General features: G+C 36.8%; 1 protein-coding gene and 1 pseudogene across 1 annotated transcript; both read right to left on the reverse strand.

The window, feature by feature from the left end:
• Positions 1 to 321: 321 nt before the first annotated feature.
• LOC117693550 (olfactory receptor 51A7-like) lies at positions 322 to 1273 on the reverse strand (annotated as a pseudogene).
• A 5305-nt stretch (positions 1274 to 6578) lies between these two features.
• LOC117693593 (olfactory receptor 51A7-like) lies at positions 6579 to 9540 on the reverse strand. The gene has a single exon (XM_076911184.1). The coding sequence runs from the start codon at positions 9333 to 9335 to the stop codon at positions 8328 to 8330; it is 1008 nt and encodes a 335-aa protein (XP_076767299.1). The 5' UTR covers positions 9336 to 9540; the 3' UTR covers positions 6579 to 8327.
• Positions 9541 to 10308: the final 768 nt, after the last annotated feature.

The following is a 10308-nucleotide window of genomic DNA, read 5'->3' on the forward strand; positions in this document are numbered from 1 at the left end:
TTATGAGTTGTACAATCTGGGAGTCTCGAGAGCAGGCTGGCGCTAAGGACATTCAGTGTACTGAACTTCATGAGACATTTGCTCTGTGTGCTATCTAACAGACACTAAGGATACCCACCATGCTGAACACCATAACTCATCTATCCTCTGGCTTCTGAATGAGGTATAAAAGATCCCAGGATCCCGAGCATCATCAGACTGGGGTGCTAGAGGTATTCAGCTCATTCCTACTCAACATGGTTCTGTGTATCATGCTTCATCCCAGCTAAACATTCAGTCTATTTAATTACTACACCTTTATTTGCTTTCTTCTTCCTTGGATCAGCTTCTTTTTGAACAAAGTTTCTTCAAAACCTTTTCTCGGATTTGACGGGTTTTCACACAATACACAATGGGATTCATCAGGGGTGGTACCAGGAGGAAAACATCAGCCATGGGGATATGGGTTAGAGGAGACACATTCTTGGTAAAGCGGTGGAGCATGGCTACACTTAGCATGGGCACATAGAAGATGAGCACAGCACAAATGTGAGAAAGGCAGGTGTTGAGAGCCTTGAACTGCTCTCTGGGGCTTCCAATCCCCAGAACTGTCTTTAATATCATTATGTAGGAAAAGATAATAAATAACAAATCCAATATTGTAGAAAGTGCAGCACACAGCCCATAGACAACATTGATTCTATTGTCAGAACAGGCCAGCTTCATGACATCCTGATGGAGACAGTAGGAGTGGGAGAGCAGGTTTTGGTGACAGTACTTCAGTCTTTGCAAGAGAAAGGGCAGTGGAAGGATTAAAAGAACGTTCTTGGTAGTCAGAGAAACCCCGATTTTGATAACTGGTTTTGGATTTGATTTTGGAGCTGGTTAGGATTGTACTGTATTTCAAAGGGCTGTGAATGGCCACATATCTGTCAAATGCCATTACAGATAGCACAGAAGCTTCAGTGACTGTGAACAAGTGGATGAAAAACTCCTGGGCAAAACATGCAGCTGCATGAATTTCATGAATTCCAAGCAAGAATAGTCCCAAGGTGGTGGGTAAGGAAGAGAGGGACAGTCCCAGGTCAGAGATGGAGAGCATGGAAAGGAAGGAATACATGGGCTTGTGGAGGCTTTGCTCTGTCTTTATAAAAAAGAGGACTATAATGTTTCCCAGGAAAGAGAGAAGGTACACAAAGGAGAAAGGAATGGACACCCAGATGTGACTCCTCTGTAGTCCAGGGATTCCAATAAGGAGGAATCTAAGAGTCTGTGTGTCATTGAGAGAAGACATGCCTCTGGAAGGATACGACCTAGGTGATAACCTTGAAGCAGATAGGGGATTCTTAAATGATGTTAGAGCAGAAGATACTCTCTCTCTGTTACAATTCACACTTCTAAGGCCAAACATCTATTCCACATTGTCAATTTATACTGTGAAAGCAAGACAGAAACCAATGAGAAGGATGTGGTAGTGTCTTCCTTTATTTGCTTGTTTCATTCTGCTACTGTCAACTACCTTGGTTCTATCAATTCTAGACAATCCATTGATCTCATGAACACTCCTGGGCAATGCATACAACTGTATGGGTTTCATTGATCAAAAGGAAAAGTAGTCATCATTCCCATGCCCCATTTCTCATGAAAGATCTCAAAATCTCACAATTATATTCTACTTTAACAAAATAGTAAGAATAAAATTTTGGTAGAAATCCAAAAAATTGGTAGGTGAGATTGCACACTTAAAAATTATTTTATACTTTTATATTCATATTGTGTGTATCTCTCAGAATAACAGTTTAAATAGTGGCTGAAATGGGGCTGCAAAATAGCATACAGCCTTACAGGCAACAAGGACTTTTAGGAATTGGGTACCTTTAGCCTATGTATAAACAGGATACACAAAATTAGATAACATTTCATGAATTTTCTCAGTAATATCATATAGAATACTAATTAAAACAAATATTTTTCTCCTTTGAAATGATTTAATATACATTTTCAAAAGCCACATCTTATTTTCTCTGCACTTATAAACTGGTTTCAGAAAATTACTTCTTTTATAGACTGCCTTCCTTTTTAGCTGATGAATATCTATCCTCTTTCAGTCCTAGAATAGCAGCAGAGCAAGCAACAGGACTGCACTGGTAATGGCCAGAAGAGTGGGTAGAGCCTACTTGTAGTCCTGTATTTTCTTATTTAATTATATATAATGTTAATATAAAATAAAATTCATAATTAAATATGTTGCTATTTGTGTCAAATTTTATCCATTGTATAAACAAAACAAAACAAAAACCAGATATAAGATCTATATTTCTTTCTAGATTGTTTTGCACTCCCCAAGCAACAATAATATTACCTCCCCTTTGACAAACAGACTACAACTCTTTTACTGCTTCTTCGGAATGTGACAATATTTTTTAAAGTCATTACTTTTGTGGGCTTTTTGTTTTATTTTCATGGAGATCTATACCCCTTGATAAATTTATCCTTCTTCTGGTACTTCTTTTCTGAGCAACATGACTTTATTCTCAACATTCTATTAATTATACATAAGATAATCTTATATAGAAAGACTCTGGAAAATGATGTCCATCCTTGTCTTCAAAACTGCATCATTTTTATGAGGTAGTTTCCATTAAGATTCAATTTGAATATATAAGACAAACATCACAAGCTACCTATTAGTAGTATTTTAATTCAAATTATAACATCCTGATAAGCGACTGCCAAATTTCTCACTTATGTTCTTTATGCAATTGCTTTCTCTTACCTATATATAAGAAAATTAAGTCTAATAAAAGAAATATGATTAATTTTCCAAGGGCTTGTGTCTTCCAACAGAAATGCAAATGAGTTAATCTGCGACAGCTGAAGTGTATTGTTCTCACACATGCCACTTAGATCAGGCATTTCTCGGATGTTCAGACTCACAGTCCTGTTGTCACATACCCTTTCGTTCTTTTTGTTAGTTCTTCAGCATTCTCAGTTTCAGTGAGAATCTTTTGATTTACATTTACTAAGATCATGTTTAGTGTAACCTCTCAGAATCCAGATGGAAATGGGGTACAGATTGTATCAGATGTCCTGAAAAAAATTTCTTACCTTTAAAGAAAGTCAATGTGACATTCTACCATGAAGTTAATGGTGTTGTGAAATAGGAAGCACTGAATTCTTTAAGCTTCCACTTCCCACTGGTATATACAGTCTAACAAAGCCAAGAAATTTCCCTGGGAATGCCTACATGGAAAAAAAAAAAAAAAACTGTTTGAGGAGTTGTATCAGGCTCCATGCAAATCTAAGATGTGACTTCAGGGACTTAAATGAAGAGCTGAATTAGTCATAGATTTAGACAAAAGAATATGTTGCTTTTAAGTGCCTGTTAGACATCTTCAGTTTCAAGCTTTGCTCCTTGGCCTTTGTCTTAGCTGTTGTTTTTTTCTAGATATGATTTCCCTGGACACAAGGGGGCAGGGAAGATAGCTTTTGTCCTGGTTGTTCATTGGTTCATTTATTTTTTGTCCATTTGATACAAGCTAGAGTTATCTGGGAAGGGAAACATCAGCTGAGAAAATTGCTTGTAGGCAATTTCTTAGTATAGTATCATGATTAATGCTTGATGTGGGTGGATCGAGACTCGGGGTGTATGGTGGAAATGCAGAGATACTCCTGGGCAGGTGGTCCTTACTTGTATAAGAAAGCAGGCTGAGCAAGCCATGAGGAGCAATCCAGGGTTCCTGCTTTAATTTCTGTTTATAGGTTTCTGCCATGACTTCCCTCAGTGATGGAGTGTGACATTTGTAAGCAGAAATAAATCATTTACTATTCAGTTTGATTTTGGTCATGTGTTTTATCTCAGCAATAAAAACCTCAAGTAAGACCATTGCTTTTAGAGCACTGTCTGCTTTTCCAGAGGTCCTGAGTTCAATTTCCAGCAACCATATGGTGACTCAGAACAATCTGTAATGAGATCTGATGCCCTCTTCTGGTATGTCTGAAGGAAGTGACAGTATACTCATATGCATAAAATAAAGAATTTTTTTTTAAAGAAAATTTTCCTCAAAGGTGTATCCAGCCCTTTGGATTTAGTTAATTCTAGCTGTAGTCAAGTTGACAGTAAGGAATAGCCATCACAGCATTTTATCTATCTTATGTTGAAATGGGTGTATTTTCCACATTTATTTGTAAGAATATATGAATACGTATATGATACATTATATTACTTGTCTTTGGGTTGCATATATTATCTATTCCCCCACCCTACTATTCCCTCTTCAATTCCTTACTTAAGTCTTATTTACTCAGTCAAAGCAATAATCAATGTCAGATGTGTAGATTTATATTAAAATGACAGAAAAGCAAGTCTGGATTTTAATTGTAAACCATATATAATTTATTATTCATATTAACTTCATAATTTGACTAAAGAGAGGGAAGTAGAATGAATAACATTTTACAAATTTTTTATGTTTTGCCTAGAATCCTTTTATGCCTTTCTGTCTTCACTAACACACAAACACGTTCAAATTCTGACCCCCTCATCAATAATGGCATGCTTTAATGTAATGTACTTTAGCTCAGTGTACAAAGGAATCCTCTTGAAGGATGATTAAGATAAATGTTTTAGTCAGTTATTTTTAAAGGGGTTATAAGACTATATTTTAGCAAGATTGAGGGTAGGTAATGTTTATGCTGATAAAACAGATAACCACACTATAAGACTTATTGCTTAAGTATTCTATTCTATGGTTCTGATGGGTGGAAAGAATCTAAACAGAATATTTTTATTTGTTTAGAAATGATTTATTTTGTTAGGAAAGAAAACAACAACAAAATGTGTGTTTGCTTCAATTCTGTTTAAAGTAAAATCCCAATAAGACTGCCTTCAATAATGGGAATATGACTGGTGAAACTGAAAAATTGCATCCCTACCTAATTTACACATCTACTACATCTAAGAAATAAAGCTTACTTTTTGTAACCTTACATTGTATACTATTTCACCCTCTGTAGTGTCTTCCCTTCAGTTTTCACATGATCAGTTTCCTGTAGAATTTCAGAATGAAACATATGGAAAAATGACAATAAATCTTACCATTCTCTAAAATGAAACAAATACACTGTTATTTCTTAGTAACATGTATTTGCATCTTTTCATTTTTTAAATGGAATGTTTTCTTTTCTTTAATTGTCCATTGGTTGCCTTTCAAGGAAATCTGATGGCAGGTTGCCCTTAGGTTCTTTGTAGCTTAGATCAAGGGCATCTGGGTAATTATTTGCTATTTGATCACTATATTCAAACTCTAGTTTGTTAGGCTCAACACTATTGACTGGATAGCTTTGTTTGTGGATGTGCAATCTGGAATATGACAACTATACCATAGGCAACATAGATCTACTCCAGCATATCAGAAATAATGTTGGCATCCAATCTTCTCCAACATTTTAGAAATAATGTTTGCTTCCTGACACTTGACTTTTTGTCTGCAGGAAGTTCATTAAATAAGTCCTTACAACTTTAATCTCTTTAACTGAATAAACAGAGAGGTATGATATATGAAAAGCTGATACATTGTGAGACTAAAAGGAGACTGTGCACTAAAATTCCTAAAATACATCTTTCATGTATTAGAAACTCACAAAGCCAATGTGTGAAAACATCTGTGCATAATTATAGGTTGCTAGCTAGTTCTGGACTGATTATCCTTTAAATAATTGGCGTTTTTGGAAAGTGCCTCTTGATTTACTTGAGGGTAAAAATGTAGGGGATGCTGCTGATGTAATTGGTAGTAAAGACTTGCAGCAGGCATACAAATATTCTAACATCGTTTTGAATGATATGCAAGATTTTAAGGCCATATAAGCAAGAAGATAAGAACAATAGAGTTCTTGTGATGATTATATTCCATTTTCCTATTTTTTAAACTTTTGAGTACTTGTGATATCTTAATAATAGAAACAGCACTTAAAAAGCATATCTCATTGTAATTGAAAATTACAATAGTATTCAAACTTTTTTCTATTTCAGTGGCTTTTATATTTTTATTTTTTATTGGATATTATATTTACATTTCAGATTTTATCCCCTTACCCCATTCCCCCCATCACCCAGGAACCTCTTATCCCATCCCCCCTCCTCATGCTTCTAAGAGGATATGCCCCCACCTCCCACCTCCCACTGCCCCCTCCCCATCCTCGAATTCCCCACACACACACACACACTCGGTGTTCAGCCTTCATGAGACCAAGGATCTCCTCTACCACTTATGCCTGACAAGGCCATTCTCCACACATGTACAGATGGAGTCATGGGTAAACATTTTTTAAAAGTGTCTTTATTTTCACATTAATTAATTAGCAATGATTTATTGGCATATATACGCTGCATCAGAAATGTACTGGTCATTAGTTTTTGTTAAGGTCTTTTAACTGTTTTTGTTTATTTGTGTTTTAAGTTTTTTATGAATTGGTTACTTTATTTATTTACATTTAAATGTTGTCTCCCTTCCTGGCTTTCCATTTGCAAAGCCCCCATCCCATCTCCCCTCCCCTTTGCATCTAAGAGTGTGCTCCTCCACCCAATCACCCATTCCCACCTCATCCCTATAACATCACCCTACACTGTGGTATCAAATTTCCACAGGACCAAGGGCTTCCCCTTCCATTGATGACAGATAGAGCAATCTTCTGCTACATATGTAGCTGGAGCCATGGATCCATCCATGTACACTCTTTGGCTGATGGTTTAGTCTCTGGGAGCTCTGGAGGTTCCAGTTAGTTGATATTGTTCTTCTTTCTATGGGGTTGCAATCTCCTTCAGCTCCTTCATTCCTTTTTCTAACTCTTCCATTGGGGTCCCCAGGCTCAGTCCAATGGTTGGTTGTGAGTATCTGCATCTCTATTAGGTGCTGGCAGAGCCTCTTAGCTGACAGCTGTACCAGGCTTCTGTCAGCAAGCACTCCTTGGCATCAGCAGTAGTGTTAGGGGTTGATGTTTGCAGATGGGATGGATCCCAAGGTAGGAAAGTCTCTGGATGGCCTTTCCTTCAGTTTCTGCTCCAATTTTTGTCCCTGAATTTCTTTTAGACAGGAACAGTTCTGGGTTAAAAAGTTTGAGGTGTGTGGGTGGCCTCATCCCTTAACTGCGGCCCATGCCTATCTACTGGAGGTGGTCTCTACAGGTTCTATCTCCCCTTTGTTGGTTATTTTGGCTAATATCATCCATGTTGGATACTGAGAACCTCTTGCTGCCTCTCTGGCATCTGGGACTTGCTAATGGTCCCCCCCCCCCACTGTTACATATTTTTATTCATTCTCCTGACCCTCTGGATTTCTCTCCTGTCCAAATAGTTCCACCAGAAGACCCAGTTATACCACTACTGGGCATATACCCAAAAGATTCTCCAGCATATAACAAGGACACTATGTCATAGCAGCCTTATTTATAATAGGCAGAAGCTGGACGCAATCCAGATGTTCCTCAAAGGAAGAATGGATACAGAAAATGTACATTTACACAATGGAATACTACTTAGTATTAAAAATGAAGACTTCATGAATTTTATAGTCAAATGGATGAAACTAGAAAATATCATTCTGTGTGAGATAACCTAGACACACAAGATCACACATGGTATGTACTCAATGATAGGTGGATATTAGCCCCAAAACTCAGAATACTCATGATACAATTCACAGACCATACATATTAAGCTTACCAAGAAGGAAGACCAAAGTTTGGATACGTCAATCCTACTTAGAAGGGGGAACAAAAAAAATCACTGAAGGTAGAAGGAGAGAAGGACCTGGGAGGGATAGAGGAGGGGAGTAAAAAATGAGGGCAGGATCAGGTGTGGGAAGAGACAGGAGAGAAGTTTTTTTAACTGTTTTTTTTAATTTAATTTATTTGTTTTACACAAATAATTAATATTTTATTTAAGGTTGCTGATGACTAATATTCTCACAATAGGTGATAAAAATAGTGGTGAGTATGAATAAGTGTATGTAAGAACTTTTTACAGCATAAATCAGTCACTGCTGAGTTAGAGTCATGATGGCCTTTACTTTTACTTGCAAGCATATTTTAAATTTTTAGTTATATAATTCATTGAAAAAAGTCTTTATTGTATTTGACACTTGATAAAATTTTAACATTGGTTGCACAAAAAAGATGAGTGAGAAAAGAGAGAAATTTACCTAGTCTAATTTTATTTTAACCTCTACATTTATCCCGTAGACATTTAACATAGAGTGCTTGTCCCTTTTAATAAAATATCCATGTTGGCTTACTGGATATATGCAGTGTACCTTTGTAATAATGGAGTATTTTCTTTTCGTTATGACTTTTTAATGTCTACATGTATTCAGATATAGTGATGTAACCCAGGTTTTCATGGAAGCTGGAATTTCCCACCAGTGATGTTTCTCACATAATTTGGTTTGGATCAGATTTCTAATCTGCTGACTCTTCACAGAATATACAATGGGATTCATTAGAGGTGGAACCAGAAGGAAGATATCAGCTATTATGACCCCAATAACTGGAGAAATGTTTTTAGCAAAACGGTGAAGGGCTGCCAAAGTGATGATGGGCACATAGAAGATGAGAACAGCACAGACATGAGAGATGCAAGTGTTAAAGAACTTGAGGCGACCCTTATGTGAAGTAATGCCCAGGACAATTTTAAGAATCATCACATAAGACACAAAAATGAACACCAAGTATAACAGAGATAAAGTAGCCACAAAAAATCCATAGATCACATTGATTCTGTTGTTGGAACAAGCTACCTTCATAACATCCTGGTGAAGGCAGAAAGAATGAGATAAGAGACTTTTCTTACAGAATTTCAACCTCTTTAGTATAAAGGGAAATGGAAGAACAACTGCAATGCAGAATGTAGCAAATATTAGGCCAGTTTTAAAGACCCTCCTGACTGTAAGGATGGAGGTATATCTCAAAGGGTTGTAGACAGCTATAAAGCGATCAATGGCCATGATGAAAAGCACTGAGGACTCCATAGCTGAGAATACATGAATGAAAAACTCTTGAGCAAAACAGGCATCTGAGGAAATCTCAGTGGAGTTGAACAAGAATACTCTCAGCATGGTTGGAAGGGAAGAAACAGACAATCCTAGGTCAGAAAATGCCAGCATAGAGAGGAAATAGTACATAGGCTCGTGCAGAGAGGTCTCTGTCTTTATGAGGAAGAGGATGGTGCAGTTTCCCATGATGGCCGCAAGGTACATGAGGCAAATTGAGATGGAGAGCCAAACATGTACATGCTCCGACCCTGGGATCCCAATCAGAATGAAGGTGGGGATTTCTATGTCAGAGGCATTAAAGACTGACATTACAGGAACACCAAGCCCTCAGGACCTGGTTTTCAGAGGAATGCTCCTGCAGTGGCATAAATGAATTATCTCAAATGAGTACACTTTAGTTTGAGATAGTACAGATATTGACTTGGTAGACATGTATCTGCAACAACTTATATCTTTAAAAATATTCAGCAGATAATATTAGCATCTGGAATTATAACAGCAGAATTCAATGAAGTAAATGAAAATATATCTATATAAATAATTAGCAAATGAGAAACAAATTTTTAAATGCTTATTTTGGTATCAAAGCACAGGCAGCAAAAAGTTTCCCAGACTGAATTACCTCTGATATATTTATTATGATAGCAGCAATACAAACTTTGAGATCATGTGAATAAATTTAGGATGAGATAAAGATAATCATTTACTATAATTTCACTTGCAATTGTTCAAGAATAGTAATACATACTATTGCTTCAGGAAATGTTCTAAGTGAACCCTATAGGGCTCAACTATTTTTCAAGAACTTATATTTCTAAGTGATGTAGAGTTTTTCCTTTAATTTGAGGGGGAACCTAGGACATATTTTACGGAGTTGAGACACAGCCTTATTTTTCTTGGAGTACTGTGCTTGTTTATCTTTCCAGCCTTTCTATATGTAAACCACCCAGGCTGATTCTCAAATTGCCCAATGATTAAACCCACTGAAGCGAGCACCAGCACCACAATGTCAGTCATCACCAATTATACTTTTGCCTCCCTGTTCCAGATTGACAGCATCCCATTAAAACGGACGTTATATGCACTGGTGGTGAATGAGTGAGGTCATATTTCAGTTTGGTAGCCTCTGTGTTTAAATCAAATAACTGGGTAGAATTTGCACAAAATCTATTGTCACAAGGCTGCTCAAATGTCATGAGTTATTAGTCATATTTTTGTTATTGTAAAGTTGCTTTCTCATTTATCAAGAGATAGAAATTGGGAGGCAAAGACCTAAAGTTAA

The sequence above is a fragment of the Arvicanthis niloticus genome, chromosome 1 (assembly GCF_011762505.2).
Source record: "Arvicanthis niloticus isolate mArvNil1 chromosome 1, mArvNil1.pat.X, whole genome shotgun sequence".
Lineage (NCBI taxonomy): Eukaryota > Metazoa > Chordata > Mammalia > Rodentia > Muridae > Arvicanthis > Arvicanthis niloticus.